The sequence below is a fragment of the Hylobates moloch genome, unplaced genomic scaffold, assembly GCF_009828535.3.
Source record: "Hylobates moloch isolate HMO894 unplaced genomic scaffold, HMol_V3 SCAFFOLD_16, whole genome shotgun sequence".
In the NCBI taxonomy this organism is placed as follows: domain Eukaryota; kingdom Metazoa; phylum Chordata; class Mammalia; order Primates; family Hylobatidae; genus Hylobates; species Hylobates moloch.
In genome coordinates this window covers 6,203,022-6,222,368 of record NW_026652291.1, presented here as the reverse complement: position 1 = coordinate 6,222,368, position 19,347 = coordinate 6,203,022, and the positions used below count along the sequence as shown (strand labels likewise).

The window sequence follows — 19,347 nt, the reverse complement described above, 5'->3', positions numbered from 1 at the left end:
CCAAGGGAGCCTTTCTGTGCCTTGACTTCCCCCCACCCCTTGCCATTCACAGCTCAGCTTCCTGGACCAACCATGCAAAGAGCTGTTGCTCTCTGGCCACTGCTCCCTACCAACTTGCTTTCTTTTTGGACTTACAATCATCTGGAATCATCCTACACGTTTACCAGTTTGTTGTCAGATTCTCCTTCTGGAATGGAAGCTCCATGTGGACCTGGGGCTGCAGCCTCCTCCTCCCTGACACGGGGCCTGCCTTGGTCCAAAAGCTCCAGAACCGGGAAATCAAGGAAGCAGGAGGCCCGGTTCCAGCCCTGCTTCTTCTGCCTGAGCCTCAGTTTTTTGATCTGCAATCTGCACGCCCTGCATATCTCAGGGCCAGGCTGAAGATCGATGGGACTGCTGTGAGGCCTGGGAGCCGCCCCAGCTGTGAGAGTGTGAAGTGGACTCACGCTGGCACCCACGTGCCGAGCTGCGGATGGAAAGCTGAGAAAGGTCCGGCTTGCGCGCAATGTGAATGCGCGGTATGCATCTGTTTCTTTTCTGAATTGCTCCTGCCTCCTGTTCGTTGAGGTTCCTGCACCGGCCCCCGAGCTTTCTGGGCACACCATAAATTTCAGTCCCACGGACTCTGACTAATAAACATTGTGCCTCTCTTCTGTAATAGAGCATAAGCTGTCTTTAGAACTACGATGTCTTTTTGCAAGATAAATAGATGGTGGAAAAGTAATACAACATAATAGAATATAGACAAGGGAGGGAGTATTTTCATATAGCTAGATGCAGCGTGTGGGTGGTGAAAAATAGTTTGTTTTTAGTAACAGGAAAGAGAGGTGAGCAGTTTCATCTTCAGTAGACACAGCAAGCACACCGCCCTGGAAGGAATTCTGAAAGAGGAATTCTTCACGCTGGGGAGAGTGTGGTGGAAAAAAAATGGGACCAGAGTCCTGAAGCAAGTGACCAAGTGACCACTCATCCTTACGATGGGCCGACCCTCCAGGTCCGGTCCACGCCTCAGGGCTCTCCTGGGATGCACTGGAGTCATCGATGCATAACAAGGCCCTCTGAACCTTGCAAAGGCCTGCGTGAATGTGAGGGAATGAGTTGGACCTCTCTGGGCTTCAGTGTTCCTTCTGTGGAAAATGGGGGTAATAAAATCTACATTCTTCCTGGGCATAGGAATTCAGCCTTGTCCTTAAAGGGAACGGGGTGGAGGAATCCTTGCAATTTGATGGAGAAGTAAGAAGTGTCCAAGCCATGAGGATTCAGTGAGGCAGTGCAAGGCCCTGGTCACTCTGGGGGGAGAAATGAACACCCTCCAGGCAGAGCGCTGGGTATGACTCAGGGTTTAGAAATAGGAACGTCTCTAAGCTGAATGAGGCAAGTATCTGACCTAGAGGCAACCACAGTTTAGTGCTGGAAGCAGACATAAAAACAAACATTCAAGAGCTGCTAAGGCCACGAAGGCAGGGGAAGGGACGACGCATTTGGAGGAAGCGCCATCCGAGCCACACCCTGCACAGGAAAAGGACCCAGGCCCACGGCAGGCCCTTTCGGAAGGGCTGCTCCTAAACCACCAGGGCTGATCCGCTGCTTGGGTGGAGCACAGGCGGGAAGCCCTGCCCAGCCTCTTTTCAAGCTGTGTGTGTGCGCTTGGCGAGTCACAAGCCTCTCTGGGTCCAGTTCTTTCTATGAAGTCATGGGTTGCAGGGTTGTTGAGGGAGCCAGTGGCGCACGTGGTGAAGGCCTGGCTCTGCAGCCGGCCAGCTGGGTCCCCGTCACACACTCACACGTGCACACATGCATGCATGCGCACATCCTCACACCATTCATACATGTGCTCTCATGCTCACATGCACACATTCACACACACGTTCACACACCCATGCACTCACACGCCCATGCATGCACATGTTTGCGCACGTACGCACATACACACTAAACCTGTTGGGCCTCAGCTTATTCATCTCTCAAGCAGAGACCATGGCAGTGGCTCTGCTTGGCACATGGTAAATGCCCAACACATATGACAGCACTTGGAAATTTGTCCCATTATTTCTTCCTCCCATCTCTGCCAGTTGCCAAGGGCAGCCTCGGAAGGAGACTCTATTAACCAGCACCTATGCAGGGTCAAGGTTATGGAGCTAGTGGGGCCTGCACAGGGAAGGGCTCAGGCAGCAAAAGAGAGGATCACCAGAGTTGGAAAGAAAGGAGGCCAGGCAGACGTAGCGGGAGGGCATTCCAGGACATTCAGGCCCAGAGGGAGGCGGGGGTGGGGCGCTGGAGCCCCCGCCCGCCCCTGAGCCTGGTTGGGAGCAGGGGCCAGCACCTGCAAAGCCCCCCGCACAGAGAAGGCTCAGCACATGTTCCTCCCCTTCCCCCAAGATGGAGCACCAGCCTGTGTTGCTATTGGCTGTGCTTTTTAAATTGCCTGCAAAACCCTGTCCTCTTTCCTTTGTGTGGTCTACCAGTCTCTCAGTATTTCATTTGAAAAACAAAGCAACACTTGGACCCTTATGCACAGCTACAGATTTGTCTGCAGTTCTTGCTGTACTTCATAAAGAGAAATGTTAAAACTCTATGTGCAGCCTCGCAGTTGATTTCCCAGTGCCCCCAGAATGCAGCCACCAGCCCCGGGCGCTGTCCTGGGAGCTTCCCCACCCGTGCAAAGGGGAGGACCAGGACCTGGATGCATGGTGGGCGGGAGCAGGGCGGGGATTGAAACCCAGGCAGGCTTGGCCGCGACACAGGGTTTGTGTTGTTTTGTTTTTGAACTAATTTCAGGCTTTCAGAAAAGCCGTAGAAATAGTACAGATTCTCCATATATCCCTCCCCCAGCCCCATAACCCAAGTATAATCAGCAAACCCGGGATGTCACCAATGTGCAATACTATTAACTCGACTGCACACCTGATTCCGATTGCACCGTTTTCCCACAAACGTCCTTCTTCCCTTCCAGGGTCCTGTCTGGGGTCCCACACTGCTCAGTCCGCATGTCTCCTTTGTGCCCTCCAATCTGGGGCAGCTCCTCAGTCTTAGTCTTCCATCATCCTGAAACTGTGGAAGAACATTTTTCAGTTATTTTGTCAAATGTCCCTCAGTTTGGGTTTGTCTGATATTCTGTTTTGGATGGAAGTTGTGCATTTTTGGCAAGAATCCCACAGAGGTGACGCTGGGTCCTCCTCAGTGCCCCATATGGGGGTTCATGCTGCCAATGCCTTATCATTGGTGATGCTGACCTTGATTCGGTTGGTTCAAGAGGTGTCTGCCAATTACAATGCTGTAATGAATAACCTGTGTGTATCTATTTTTGTTGGAGTTGTATATTCAGGATAGATTCCTAGAAGTGAGACTGGTGCATTGAAAGGTACATGTGTATGGGGCTGTTTGGTATTGCCAAATTCCCTTCAAAAGGGTTGTACTAATTTGCATCTCCACCAGCTGCACAAGAAAATACCTGTTCCCTGCAGCCTCGCCAACAGAATACATGGTCGTGGTTTGACTTCCGTTAATCTGATAGGTGGGAAACAGTGTCTCCATGTGGCTTTAAATTGCAGTTTTCAGTGAATGAATATGGACATGTTTTCTTGTTTGAGGATTTTATGTGTGTGAATTGTCTGTTCATGTGTTTTTCCCATGTTTCTTTCAAGTTTTTGGTCCTTTGTCCCTCAGTTGGGTTCTTTATATAGTAGAAATACTATTCCTTTCTCTGTCATAGCCATATTTTCTCCCAGTTTATTGGGGAAAATGTCACTTTTCTTATAAAGGAGTTTTTTTGTCATGCAATTTTTGCAAATGTACTCATCTTTATTGTGTTTGGGTTTTGAGGAATGGTTAGAAAGCTGTTTCCCATGCTTGGATGCGGTTCTTAGTTCACACAGACTCTGTGGGAGCAAAAGAGCACGCAGGGGACAGAGCGGGTTCTGCTGGAAATGCAAGACAGGGCCAGCTCACTGCAGTGTCTGAAAGGATTATAAAGGGAGTCACGTACACAGGTGGCTCATTTAAATTTGGACAGACTTGCCTAAATTCAGCTAAATACCTTGCTTCATGAAGATGGGGATTTATGTCTTGGTGAATTCCTGAGGCCATGCTCCTCCCATGTGTACATAGACAGACAGTCGGAGAAGGGGGAAAGGGTCATGTTCCAATGTGTAGATTCAGCCCTGGTACTTTGTGTTCCTTCACTGCACTCCCATTTTACAGATGGAGAAACTGAAGTGCAATTAAATAACCCTGCAAAGATGTGCAATTAAATAACCCTGCAAAGATCGAAAAGGCAATGGAGGAAGAGTTGGCATGTCCAGGGCTCATACCTCTTGTCACCTCAACCTGGTGGCTTTGGAGGGGTGGGGAGGGGGTGCTTATTTCTTCCCCAGGAAACCTGCTCCTGGTCCTCAAGCCACTTAGGATCATGGCATCCCTGCCCCACGCTATGGCCCACATGGTCCTGGGCCCTGCCAGCCCACTGTCATCAGGCTTGCCCCCGTCTCAGACATGCCCTTACTTTTCATGCTGTTGGAAGGTTGGGCCTCCTGCCTTCCCCAGGGTCCACTGCTGGGACACCTGAGCATCTCCCCAGGACAGCTAGTCCCCTAATGCACTGTGTAATGCCCCACAAAGATCACGCTGGAATCCAGCGAACCCCTACCCCCGGCCCCAGAAGGGAGGAGCCGAGCTGCTTCTGTCTGGTACGGGAGACTCTGGAATGAGCCTCCATTTTCTTTCAGGAGGTTCCTTCTCCACTTCAGCTCAGCCCCAGCACCGCCATGCACTTCCCTGCTTCTTTGTCCACTGGGAAAACTGCCATCTGCTGGGGCCAAGCTCCCACATCTCCTCCTCTAGGCGCCCCCAAGGGGGGCACTTGCCCCACCGATGTGCCAAGATCAGCCCATCCATTTGGGGGAGTCTGGCCCCTGCAGGTACGCAGCAAATTGCGGATACAATAAAATACCATTTCCCACCTGTCAGAAAAGGGAGATGAGCGATGCAGTAACAAATAACGGCATTGATGGACATGGGGAGAGTGGAAGGGCGGTGGCACGATCTTGGCTCACCGCAACCTCCACCTCCCAGGTTCAAGTGATTTTCCTGCCTCAGCTTCCTGAGTAGCTGGGATTACAGGCATGCGCCACCGCACCTGGCTAATTTTGTATGTTTAGTACATATGGGATTTCTCCATGTTGGTCAGGCTGGTCTCGAACTCCAGACCACAGGTGATCCACCCACCTCGTCCTCCCAAAATGTTGGGATTACAGACGTGAGCCACTGCACCCAGCTGGACTTTCTCTTTTCTTCAGCATTTTCTGGGCACCTACTATGTGCAAGGAATAGCCTCAACACAGTGCCGGGTTGGACACAGCCCTGGCGATACACAGGGCCTCGAATGTCACCCGCAAAAGAAAATCAGTGCAGCAAGGACACTACACCGTGCAGTGACATGGGGCATCACTGCAGAGTTTAAACACAGAGAACTGGGCTGGACAAGAGGCCAAGGGCAGAGGAGGCAGGTGCTGGCTCCTTGTGCTTGTTGAATACACAGATGCAGTGCAAGCTTGTTTTATATATTGGTTATTTAATTAGCCGGGTACAGTGGCGCATGCCTGTAATCCCAGCTACTCAGGAGGCTGAGGCAGGAAAATCACTTGAACCTGGGAGGTGCAGGTTGTGGTGAGCCAAGATCGCGCCACTGCACTGCAGCGTGGGCAACAAAAGCGAAACACATCTATACTGAGGAGCCTTTATTTATGCAATAAACAGGAGCAAGAAATCCCAAATGCATCCAATGCAAACAAAGAACTAGCTCTTGGCCGGGCATGGTAGTTCACACCTATAATCCCAGCACTTTGAGAGGTGGAGGCCGGCAACATAACAAGACCCCGTCTCTACAAAAAAAAAAAAAAAAAGGCCGGGAGCGGTGGCTCACGCCTGTCATCCCAGCACTTTGGGAGACCGAGGTGGGCGGATCACAAGGTCAGGAGTTCAAGACCAGCCTGGCCAACACAGTGAAACCCCGTCTCTACTAAAAATACAAAAATTAGCCGGGAATGGCGGCAGGTGCCTGTAATCCCAGCTACTCGGGAGCCTGAGGCAGAGAATCACTTGAACCCAGGAGGCGGAGGTTGCAGCGAGCCAAAATTGCACCACTGCATTCCAGCCTGGGCGACAGAGCGAGACTCTGTCTCAAAAAAACAAAACAAAAAACAAAAAAATTAGCTGGGCATGGCGGTGCACGCCTGTAGTCCTAGCTACTCGGGAGGCTAAGGTGGAAGGTTCACTTGAGCCTGGAAGGTCGAGGCTGCAGTGAGCCACGATCACACCACTGCACTCAGCCTGGGCAACAGAGTGAGACCCTGTCTCAAAAAACAAAAAGCCACCTCGTCTCAAGTTTCTGGCCGGGTCCAGGAAGGTACCTGCTCAGTGGAACAGAACCCAAGGCCTCTACTTAGAGCTCCCTGGGCGGCACTGCCACCAGGGGGCGCGAGCGGAGCAGGGATATGGGGATTCCCAGGGGCGCTCCCCGGGGATAAAGGGAGAGCGTGTGGGTCATTTGGTTTTGACCAGGGTGGAGACGGAGGTTTGGTTTGTCCTGCTGGAGTGGCAGAGAAGGGCTCTGTGGACTTCCTCTGCCATTTCCCATACATGACAGGTTCTAAAACCCCCTTCTACACTCACACAGCTGCCCCAGCTGTCTGGTGACTGTGCTGGCTGTGGGGTGGAGGAAGGGCGGTCCAGTGCGTTCCGACCTTCCTACCAGCGGGCTTTGGCTGCACTGACTGTTGTTTGCCCCTCTTTAGACTCATTTGAGGGATGCTGCCTGGTGGGCGACAAATGGTTTTTAACCCAAGTTGTACTTTGTTGCAAGTTTGCAGAAATTACTTATTTTAAAATGTGCAGATGCAAGAGCTGAAGCCTGAAGTCTACATAATTGAATGACTAGAATCCTGAGATGATTTAACAAGCGCATATACCCACATTATCCTACTAACTGCACACATTATTTGGGCTTAATTTTTCTATTTCCTCTGCTTGTAATCTACTTTCCTTCCAATCAGATACACAGCAATTCTATTCTTCCAGTATCAGCTGTTTTATAATCATCACCCTGACAGCAGAACTACATCCTTGTACTCATTTAATAACTATTTATCATCCTCTATCTTCCCATTTTCAAAAAGGAATAATTTAAATGCTCCAGAAATTGGAAAAAATTGAAATTTGACCTTTATTAACTGGGTTAATTGTCAAAATCTCTGCTTGTAAAAAAAAATTAATGACCAAAAAGTGTAACTTTTAGAGTTTCGACGATTAGGTTAATGTCCAAGGAAGTATAAACTTTGACCTTTTTGACACATGTCATAAGTAACATCTATCCTAATAAATTGCTACCTGTGAGCAATTATAAAATTTTCCCTGTATCCAATCATGCAATTTAATTGCTGCTGGAAATCCTAGCTTCCTTAGAGATAGCCTGGAGGATTATTTGATGCCTATGGGAGTCATTTTGTTTGTTTTAGGGAGGTTTATTTGTTCATTTGGATTTCTAAACATTAAAATGTTCATGAACAAAGATCCTAGCTGCTTTGGCCACAGGCAGCTGGGGCAGTAAACAAAACTTGTCACAGGAATGAAACAGAAACAAGATTCTACACTCAGGTGTGGCCCATCAACGAACACAGATCCTCCAATTGCCTTGTGAACTGCCCATTTAAGATATACTGAAGTATGTGTGGCTGGCATGATTTTTCTCGGTTACTGCTAACAGTCAACTGAACCCCAAATGGGAATAAGAGGTGGTTTTTAAAATGTCATCACTTTAAAAATAGATGTTTGCAAACCAGTACTGGGAAGCAGGACTAGTTCCATACACCAATCTCGTTAACAGGCTTCAGTTGCAGCAAAGGAAACAGGGACTTCACTGTCACTTATGGGTCACCCCAAAGCTATGATGCCTAGGTCCCCTCTTGTGACTGCATCACTCATTTGGGAGATCCCAGAACGTTGGAAAACAGGAAATGCAGTATCTACAAACATGAAGGTGACCCTAGCTTCCTGAGGCGAGCTTTAAAATACTTACATTGTTGGGGGAAAATCAGACACTCAACTTCTCTGTTGTTTGGTAATAGAAATGAACCCCTATGAGGGGAAAAAAAATAAGTCAGACTAAGAACACACAGGTAATCCACAATTTTGTATAAGGTGGGGATTAAAAGTCTATCCAGCCTATTTTCCATTAAGATTTGGAAAGTGGAGCATATATTAAGAGCTGGCTTGGGCACAGCTCACCACAGGAGGCCATCCGTTCCTCCACAAGCTCCTCACCGACAAGCACCCTGTGTCATTTGGCCCCAGGGCCTAGTGTGTGCCCAGCACATAGGAGATGCTCAAATAAGTGCTGGGTGAATCAGTGGACGTCATCACTAACTCAAAGCGTTTCTGGGGAGAAAGCACGGACAAGACCATTGGCTAAACATGATGGCTGGGACCCACACTTGTCACCTGTGGAACAGGGCTTCCGCCCCCCACCACCTGTGGGCAGGAGCCAGCGGCAGCCCACCACCTGCTTAGATCCTTGAGGGGAGGGTTTGCACCTCAGGGGTCTCAGATCTCCGGTATTCTGTGCCTCAGAGAACACTTGAGTTAACCTGGAGAGGCCGCTGTGTCCCACCCTGTCTTAGGATGCCCTTTTCACCCCTTACCCTCCTCCGGGGCATCTTCAGATCCAGCAGCGCTGAGTGAGCCCCTGAAGAAACAGACCTCCTCTTTTGTCATCACAAAGTAAAGCTGAAAGGCAAACGTGGCTTGGCTTTTAAGACGCTCAGTACTCAGCCTGGTTAACATACGCCAAGCAGCCAGACCCTTCCCTTCAATGCTCTGCTCCCAGCCGGGAGCTTTTGTGAACGTCGGTGGCGCGTGAGTCACCGGCTCCCACGGCATCTCAACATGTGGCAGAAGTGTACAAAACCAGGCTGCTCCACACTCAGTATCCACTCAGGGCTCAAGTCTTGCAAAAATAACACTGTAAAGCGCTTTTATGTAAAGCACCACCTTGGTGACAGCCTGCAGTGTGTCGGGGTTTCTGTCATAGCACCTGCTTTTTAAGAGCAGGGCTGTAAGGAGGGAAGGAGGTTATTAACCACCCTGAGTCTGATCTAGGCTGATACTCATCACGCAAGTGCGGAGCAGGAAATACAATTCCATTTTCCTTTTTTCCCCGATACAACTTTTCAAAAACACCCATTCTGGTCCTTTGAAAATCCAAGGAGTGTTATGACTACATTTCCTGACTAATTATACTGCAGTCTTAATGGTGTCAACACTTACATGAGATAACATTAGCCCAATGCTAGTTATTTTGACAATTGTCGATGACCAAAATAAAACAAACGTTTTAATTTTTGTATGAGAAAGCAAGAACTGTTTTTCTAGATGCATTTCAGGATTCACCTGACAACATCTTCCGGTGCTAGCATATTATTTCCTGGTGCCAGCTAGGGTATTATTTCCAAAACTAGGCTGGGTGGGGTGGCACACAATCGTAACTGCCATCTCTTGCTGCTCAATAAGTTGTCACTTGCAGATGCATTTAGGGGAGGGTTTGTTTAGAGTTGCTTGAAAACTTAAAGCCAAGAAATTCACAGGTGCTTGTTGGATGGTAGTTCATACTGAAATATATATATGTATGTATAAAGTAAGTCAGCAAATATTTTCAGTTTGAGATACGTGCCAAGTCTGGGAAAGGCACGGAGAATGTGACAATGGGGTATGGACGGGAGGTCCACATGTTGAAGCCACATGGCTGAGGGGAATATTTCACCACCCACAGAAACCCCCGCAACTCAGAATGTGCCTCCAGTCTGCCATTAGTCCAGATCTTGGGCTGACTGACATCGCTCAGCCAGTCACAGTGGGAACCAACCATTGGATAGCTACTGTGTCCCAGGCACTGTGACAGACTTACATCTATTACTGCAGCAACCTCCTGGGGTTATTCCATTTTGCAGATGAGAAAATCAACACCCTGCACATCAAGAAACTTGCGCGGGGGTCACAGATGATAGGGGAAGGTAGAGGGTCCGGATTATACTTTAGGTTCTGCAGATTTCAAAGCCCATGTTTGGGATGAGCTGCTTCTCTGGGCTAAAATTTTGTGTATGGGCTAAAGTGCAAACACTCTTCATGGACTAGGCACTGAGGTGAGAATCTGCTCATTGGTTCCTTTTTGAAGAGGAAGTTTTGCATGACTGACGGGTGGAGTGTGAGGGTGGGAAGCTCTGCGCACCCTGCAGAAAGGGGCACAGCCGGCAGGGGGAGCCCACCCTCACGCATCCTCCAGGTACCTTCCTAGGACTTTAAGCTGACTGGATCCTACAAGGAGCTCCTCCGGAACCTCATTAAAATGGAGGAGGATGGTTGAGGTTCAAGCCACAACTTGATCCTTTTCTAACACTCTTGAGGAGTCAGGTACAAGCGGCAGACACAGGAAGCAGGAGGGCGAGGGAATGGAGAGAGAAGAAAGGAGTGTGATTTTAAAACCACCCTGGGACCTCGGAGGCGCGCGGGCCTCCCACTTGGTTATGATTGTTCGGTCAGTCTGGAAGCCTCCCCAGAGCCCGCACTCTGCACCACGTGCTGTACGAGACTCTAGGAATTCAAACAGCCAGGTGGGGACACACAGGGCCTCACCAGCACCAGCACTTCCACGTTCACCTTCATGTCAAGTTTGGCCTAACCCACGTTGAGGAGCTTCTCTGTTGCCTGAAAAGGAAGAATATGAGTTTGGGGAAAGTTTTCTATACACACACGTATATATGTATTCGTATGTGTGTATGTATGTGCTCAAATATACCAAGTAGGTTTACATAGAAATAGGTGACACACATGTGCGTGCACAGATACGCCTGCGTTTGGGCCAAGAAAAGCTGCCCAGAAGTGAGAGGGTATCAAGAGGCTGTTAAAGACCAAGAGCTGATGGACAGTGGTGTGATGACCTGAGTTAAGGTTCCCAACTCCATAAACTGCTACTGAGTCCACACAGGGACTTCTCAGTCCTTTCACCTTGTTTCTAAGGGATCTACCAAGGGTGGCATCTGTGAAGGGAGCGGCAATCACCAGGAGGCGCCCTCCTGAAGTCCATCCATTCCGAGAGCTGCACAACTGCACGCGTGCTCTCCCTGCAGGCCCCGGGGCGCCAGCACTGCGGTCAGGAACCAGTGACCAGCATCTTCGCAGGACTCTCCCCGAGAAGCTTGAACTTCTCAGCCCCTCCTGTGCATGGCTGGCTCTTCCCTGCCTCCCTCCTTACCCTCAAGGGCTCACCCCACCTCCATATCTCACAAATGGAGCCCTAAGCCCAGCCACGTGCCACCATCTCCAGCGCCAAAGCGTGTGTCCACCCGCTCACGCAGCCTGGTACGCTCTGCCACGCCTACCGTTCAGATGTCTGCCTCAGTGCCTCAAGGGCAGGGCTTCTTGAGTCTCTGAATTACCCACAGAATCTGTATTCCACTAAGAACACAACTGTTGCTAAGTCCAGGGCTGAGGTTCCCAAATCAACGGACAGATGACGCACGCTGCTTGCTGGCACAGCATGGATGATTTTGCTATCCCCAGTCTCAGGAACATCTCCTGCTTCCTGGGAGTGGCTCCGGCTTAGAAGATGGTCATCACAAACATTCAATGGCTGTTTAACATGTACAGGCACAGCACGCAGCTTTTCAACGCACCCAGCACTGCTGAGGTGGAGAGTGTGAGGCTCCCTGAAGGAGGTGACAGAAGCTCCTAACAACTGGCCCAGGATCCCATGCCTGGAACCAGGTCCGAGTGGTCCAGACACCCCGATGGCTGCGCCTGCTCACCTCCAGAGCAGCAGGCACGTGCCCTCTCACAGCAGGCGTTAGGGAGTGCTCTCTCCCTTGGCTGAATTCTGCCACCCAACCCCTGGCCCTAGCTGTGCCTTTTGCAGACCCAGAATGAGTCTCACCCCTCCTTCAGGCGACAGCTCTTCAAATCTGTGAAGACAGGAAGATCATGTCCCTGCTAAGACTTCCTCTCTCCAGCCCAAGTACACCCAGGACCAGCAGGGCAGCTTCATTTAAATAACAAATTTGCCAGTGCATTTAAATACAATTCAAGTTATTCAAATTCAATTTACATACAGAATTTTAGGAATACATTAGATAAGGGGCTGCTGATTAAAATAGTAGGGTGACCCTTAATGACATTACTGGATCCTACCCTACACCCACCTCAAATTGACATTTAAATAAAAATGAGTCAACTTCCTGAGTCAGGTTAGCTCTCCCGCATTACTCGCATTTGTTTTGCCAGATCAATAACAACACGAGCACGGTGCAGAAGCAGCTGCTCACTTCAGCTAGGGTTACTGTCAACACTGTCACATCTGGGCTCTCTGCAAAGTACCCTCCAAACCAACTACCACTATCATTCCCTATTTTCTTCACAGTCAGTGCCATTTCGGTTCTGAGCTCAAGTCACATGCACTTTCATTGGACTGGCTTTATTCTTTTGCTCCTACAACGTACGTATTAATCACCAAGGAAATCTAAACCGGTGGCCGGGTGCGGTGGCTCACACCTGTATTCCCAGCACTTTGGGAGGCAGAGGCAGGCTGATCACCTGAGGTCAGGAGATCGAGACCAGTCTGGCCAACATGGTGAAACTCCATCTCTACTAAAAAATAAAAAAATTGGCCAGGTGTGGTGGTGGGCACCTGTAATCCTAGCTACTCGGGAGGCTGAGGCAGGAGAATTGCTTGAACCCAGGAGATAGAGGTTGCAGTGAGCTGACATGGTGCCACTGCACTTCAGCCTGGGAGACAGAGTGAAACTCCGTCTTAAAGGAAAAGAAAAAAGAAAATATAACTGATGATTTACAGAAAATTGATTCCCTCATTTTTAAGTGGAGGTTTAATTTAGCATAACCCTGTGTATTGGGAACCTGGAACTATTTTTAATGTCTTACCCCATCTCTCAAAAAAAATTACATACATCTCTTAGCCTATTCTAGAAACCACTGGGGAAAAACCACCTATCAATTGCCAGTTTACATGAAAAACAGGGAAGTTTTTCTAGGCCGGTGAAATCTAATTCCTAACTATTTACACAAATAACACATAGAGCTAATGAAACAGAAGCAGAGCCTGGCATGTTTCCAGTAACTAGCCTGAACAGCCTCTTATCCAAAAGCATTCAGAAGAAAGTAAACTTTAAAATGATTTGAGAGAAAGGTCTATTTTCATGACAGATGGCAATGAGGGTTCTTCAATGCCAATTTAATCACTTTCCCTCAATTTTCAAATGCTTAAGTTGTAGCTCCAAGTGTCTGTGCAGGCAGCACTAGAGCTGCCGAACCGCAGCGGGGCAACGAGGATGACTAATGTGTGCTGTGGTCTCGCCTGCCTTTGCGAGTCATTTTAGGGCAATCCTACCCAACTCAGGAAAGTAATGCTGTTCAATAGATACTGTCTTCTGACATCAAAACAGTTCCGTTCTTGTGGGTGCCATTATGTCATGCAGAGGCTGTTCCCAACTGGAAGCATACTTCATCTCTTTTTGATCCAATAACCTTAACAACCAAGTCTGTCAATGGAGAAATGACAGAAAAAACAGTTCTTAATCTTAAGCAGGGACTTTGGACAATTTAGTACCATTCTTTTCACAAGTAAATGAAGAAACTGGGTCCCAGGAACCGACATCACAACACCCATTAAAGGTGGCGCTGGAACAGGAGCTTGGGATCCCAACTCCAGTCTGGCGCTATCCCAGCTCCATGGGAACTCGAACTTTGCCAGGGAATAGTTTGAAAACCCAGCTGTCTCATGATGTTATTTTATCTTTGAACTGTGTATATGTTTTCAAAAAAGACTTTTTATTATTAGGCTTGAAAACTTTTAATCCTATAAGAAGATAATTCTATGGACAAATTGGTCATCAAAGTTCTAGAAGGCTCTTGGGCTTCTAGAGTAGAAAACTCAAGTACTACAAAGCTATTGCCTTTTAGAAATTAACACTAAGCTTTACAGACTATTTAATATTTTTGGTAAGGGATCTCAGGTGTAAGGCTGATACGAGAGGTGGCAATCACAAGCTTCCTCCTGGTATACATCAACAAGCTAGGAAAGGTACAGGCGTCAACGCCAGGAAATGTTCCAGCCTCACGCAGACATGAAGCTTGAGTCCAGCGCCCAGTGCAGCAGGTAAATTAACCTACTGAGCAACGCAAGCAATGCCTTAAAGAGTTAAATTTATCTCAACTGTCGGGGGGATTAGGCAATTGATCTGCAGAGCTATGTCTTCCCCAAGAGAAACTCCCAGAGCATCCTTAAGACGACCTGTGTTGCAGCAGCATTTATCAAACAGTTGGGGGAATAATTCACGTTTTCAAAATCAGCGGTGTACTTACGACATCAGAGACAATGTGAAAATTTGTGGTAAAGAAAAACTGGTTATCAGTAAACCTGAAAACTGGTGGCAGAAGGAGACAGATCCCTCTCCCACCCCAAGGACACAGTCCTAACCTTTTCCTTCCCCTAAATCCTAAGGACTCCTTTTCTTGAGTTCCCGCTGCCTGCATAGATGGGCAGGCTGATGCGGGGGCTCCTGCAGGCCTCTGGGCCCCACGGCTGTGCCTCAGTAGCCCCCAGGTTAGCAAAGCCCAGGGCAGGAGGTCAAGGTTCAAACAATGCTTGGGCAGTAAGATGGTTTGTGTAAAAGCTAAACTCACAGGGCCTGTCCCACTCCAAAAAATGGAATAGACAAAAATATTAATCATGTTTTTCTTTTAATAAGGGTTTTTACTCAAAAGTGTCGCTTTGAAAATCTCTAGCTTGTTGTGAAAACCAGGAAAGCCAAGGAGCTGCCTCACACTGCACACCACCACGTGAAGCTGTGGGCCGCTGTGTGTTTGCAAACTCTCCATTACCAAGGCTGGAATCAAATGCACCACTTTAAAATCAGAGCCAACATTTAAAATTAGGAGGATGATGCATGTCCTACTTTGATTCAAGGAGAAAGGACAAGTTCTTAGTACAGTAAAACAAAACACAAAAGTAAACAAATCTTTAGAAATCACTATATATATATGTGTGTTTATATATATATTTTTTTATATAATTAGGATTATCATCAACATTTCAAACTATTAAAAATAAGGTTGCCACCTTACCTTTTCTTTTGGTAATGGGGTGTTACTTTTTTTTTTAAGGAGAAAAACCAAACATTTTGCCCAGATTCTAAAGTTTCTCAACTTCAATTCTGTTTACTGCTGTGCAACTTCCCCACCTTCACGCTGAATCCCCAAGTCCCGCTACCAGCTCTGGCTGGCAGGAGGCAAAGCAAACTTTCATTCTGGTCGTCAAGATGACAAGCCCACAAAAGTACAGCTGAGACAGGAACTGAATTCTTCCCCAGGAAGAAAATACCTATGCCCACAATAGGTCTGCAAAATCTCCCACAGGCACCTCTTCTCCCTTTTTTGTGGTTGTTAACTGGTTTGTTTTGCCTAAAAGCAAGATGGCAATCTTAATCAAAAAGGGAAGCTAGATTTTTAAAATAACTTAAAAAAACCATTTTTATATAAAGCAGCAAAAACATATCTTCCTCTCTGCAGAAAGAAAAATGTTAACAAGGAAACAGCGATGTGAACAGACCGTCCGTCAACTCCTGCTCCACTGGATCCCCCATCCAGCTTCACCTCGAGCTACTTCTTAACTTCAGCAGTGCTGTCTGAAGAAGATCCTTTGGCATCTTCAACTGCTCTTTTACTTTCTTCTTGATTGAGATTTTCATTTTCAGACCTGGTCCCATTAGGGATAGAGTTTTCACCGTTTACAAGCCCGTTTTCTGTGGCCTTTGCTTTGCTGATTGCCTCTCTGATGTTCAAGGCATCCTGCACTCCAGCCTCCTCCTCGAGGTTTCTCAAGACCAGGGGGAGCCTCGAGTCCCCCACGCTGCTCTCCAACAGCCCAAGGTTACTCTCTTCATATTTGGGAAGCGGAGCCTTTTCCTCCATCTGTTGGCGGTAGTATTCCCGGTTGACAGCTGCACTCTTTACTGCTTTTTCCAAAATCTCTTTCTCACCTAAGCGCAATTTGATGGCCATTTTTGCACGAACAGAAAGATCCTGGTTTTTCAAGACGGATTTATCTTCCTGGAAAACAAAAAAGAGCAAAATTAATTACAAGAAGTCTAAACCAGCAAAACTATAGAGACAGAGGGCACAACGGCTGGGGATGGGGATGGGGACATGAGGAAACTTTTTGGGGTGATGGGAGGTTCTAACACTTGACTGGGCAGGTGGTCGCATGACCAGACACATCAAAATGTACGCTTCAGAGTGTGCCTTTTATTGTATGTAAATTATATCTCAATGGAAATGTTACAAAACAAGAAAGAACAGCCTAAATCAAACAGGGCTACCCCATCTGCCAGGGAACTTCACTGATTTAAAAATCACCCTGTCTATCTTGGGCACTGATGTAGCCCCAGGACAGCATGTGGGTGAATGGCATCAGTGAAGGATCGAATGAATGAGAAAGAGGTATTTCAAGTTAGCGGCTCAGTAGTGGACTTAAAAAGCATAAAATGAAAACATGTTTGTGAAATCACGTGAATTAGAAATTATAAAAAGTATTAAATAATTTAAAAAATATCTTCTAATAAACAATGCCTAAATATGATTTTTTTGGTTAAATGAATGGAAAATTTCAAATGCAATCATTTTGCTAAACTATTACAGTAGTTTAGAATTAACAAGAAATCTTTCATTAAACTTTTTTTTTTTTTTTTTTGAGACGGAGTCTTGCTCTGTTGCCCAGGCTGGAGTGCAGTGGCGAGATCTCGGCTCACTGCAACCTCCGCCTCCCAGGTTCAAGCGATTCTCCTGCCTCAGCCTCCCGAGTAGCTGGAATTACAGACCATGCCCAGCTAATTTCTGTATTTTTAGTAGAGACGGGGTTTTACCATGTTGGCCAGGCTGGTCTTGAATTACTGACCTCATGATCCGCCCCCCTCGGCCTCCCAAAGTGCTGGGATTACAAGCGTGAGCCACCGCACCAAGCCCCATTTCAAATCCTCATTTATTTAGTGTAATTACCTCAATAGTTGTTTTATATGTTTTTAAAAGAAGTGAGGCTCTATCTTCAAGAAACGTCCAAAGTTTGACCTCGTTGTCCCAGCTAACAGGAAATTCCGAGTTCCCCAAGGTGAAGATTCTATCAATAGCGCTGTCTCCCAGCAAGTGTTCTTTCAGTTCTTCTACAAGAAATACAAATGGCAATCTGTTAGGAGGAAAACATAGCACTCCTTCTCATTTGAATAGGCAATCCACCTTAGAAAATACTGTTTCCAACAATGTCATTTTCCCACGGTAAAAGCTGTCCCTGTGCAGTGGGCCAGGACACTCCTAGACTCTCCAAAGCAGAGCAGAGCTAAGTTTTGGGGAGCAACACCAGGTCAGGCTTTCTTCATTTGGAATCCAGATCAAGCCTTGGTAGCACTCCATTTTTCACTGTTTCTATGAGGGACACTGAGAGCCTTTAGACAGTTTCACAAGATACTTTTTAAAGACAATCTACAGCCATGTACCCCTACCCCTTATTTTGACAATACCCTTTTTGCTAGCCATGAGCTCAGTCACACGGAGTCAAAAAAGACATTTAGGTAAACGATGTAAACAGTGAAAGGAACAAGAGCCACAACAATCCCGCAAGCCCGTAACTGTAAATCTGATTGGCACTTATTCTAGTAGGTAACCTGACCAAGCTATTTAAGCCATTTTTGTAACAAGCCACAAACTGAAAGAAGTAAGAGCCTAAATCAAACAGTGCTACCATAAGGAGCACTATCAACATCTTAGTTAATGGGCCGGGTGCGGTGGCTCACGCCTGTAATCCCAGCATTTTGGGAAGTCAAGGCAGGTGGATCACTTGAGCCCAGGCATTTGAGACCAACCTGGGCAATGTGGCAAAACCCCATCTCTACAAAAAATACAAAATTAACCAGGTGTGGTGGCACATGCCTGTAGTCCCAGCTACTCAAGAGGCTGAGGTGCATGGATGACCTGAACCCAGGAGGTGAAGACTGCAGTGAGCTGCGATCGCGCCACTGCACTCCAGCCTGGGCAACTGAGTGAGACCCTGTCTCAAAAAAAAAAAAAAAATCTTAGTTAATGAAAAATATGCCCATCTCTCTCACTTGTCAGGAATTTAAATAGGAATTACAAATACACACAAGTGAACATATCAATTATCTCCAAATATATTTAAGGAGAGGAAAGAATTCAGCAACTGCTCTTAGCATTTTATCTCCCGGCACATTATCTCCAAAACCAAAACAAGCCGATCCTATTCATGCTGAAGAAACAGACCCATGCTTCTTATGTGATTAGGAGACAGTGTCTCTTTCAGAGCAAAATGCCCCACAGCTGTCACTATTTACAATTCAAACTGAAGAACTGCGGCTGCCAGCAAACCAAACTTTTATTAGTATTAGTTAGAGTAATTCAAAGATCCAGCAATTGTCTTGACATGACAAACTGTCTATGACTAGAGAGAAACTAAAGAGAATCAACAGACCTAAAAGGATTCAAGCAGTTTTAAGAAAACAGGCTAATGTTCAAAAAAGTTTATTAACTTGTATTTGTTAGTAAAGATCATGATAAAATTCAGGATTTTTAGTTTTGAGTCTTCATTTTATATTCTTTGTATACAACATGGAAGTTCTGTTTTTTTAAGCTTTCTTAGTGGTTGAAAGTTCTTTTCAAAGGCCCCCAATACGAAGGTTACTGTTTCCTTCCCTCATCTCCTTCCTCAATCTGCCCAAGTTGCACTCTGCAATGATGGAAGCTGCAGGTGTGCAACAGAGCTTTCTCTCCGCTACTTTTTAAAAGTGAAACTGGACTCGTTTCACATTCCTGGAGAAATAAATCCTACAAAAAGGGGAGTAAGACAATGTAGCACGTGGCCTGCCTGGAGCGCAGGAGCTGACCGGGAGCTCCTGCAGCAGATGCCCCCCTGAGCTTTCCTTCAGCACACAGGGCCTGCAGATTATCCCTGCACCTCATTCTGGCCACCACAACCTGTGCTCACCCCAGAGAGTACAGCGCCCAGTGCCCTCCACCCTCTCTCTCTAGCTCCTGCTCAAGCTCCTCCCTCTGCTAAAGGTCTTCAGTCATACCCCTCCCCTCCTGCTCTACCTTGTCCAAACCGTGGCTGAGCTCCAGGGTTTAACTCGAATGCCGTTTCCTCCAGACCCCTAGCGCACTAAGACTTTTTTCCATGTACTATGTCATCTGTGAACCAGCAGGAGCAACATGGGATGTCCTGCACATGGG

The 19,347-nt window shown here is 47.2% G+C and overlaps 1 protein-coding gene across 3 annotated transcripts in view; it reads right to left on the bottom strand.

The window, feature by feature from the left end:
* Nucleotides 1–13,492: 13,492 nt before the first annotated feature.
* SETD3 (SET domain containing 3, actin N3(tau)-histidine methyltransferase) overlaps nt 13,493–19,347 on the bottom strand; it is an 85,365-nt gene continuing 79,510 nt past the window's right edge. Inside the window, exons 12-14 of one of the 3 annotated variants that reach the window (XR_004244557.2) lie at nt 17,110–17,270; nt 15,665–16,164; nt 13,493–13,595 (exon numbers count right to left, since the gene is read on the bottom strand). Coding sequence is in view for 1 of the 3 variants with exons in the window: in XM_032134824.2 (XP_031990715.1) it covers nt 15,715–16,164; nt 17,110–17,270 (611 nt within the window). In the remaining 2 variants the exon portion in view is untranslated. Of the gene's footprint in view, nt 13,596–13,630; nt 16,165–17,109; nt 17,271–19,347 lie in introns of those variants that run through there. The other 2 variants (XR_004244556.2, XM_032134824.2) reach the window with 2 other exon arrangements.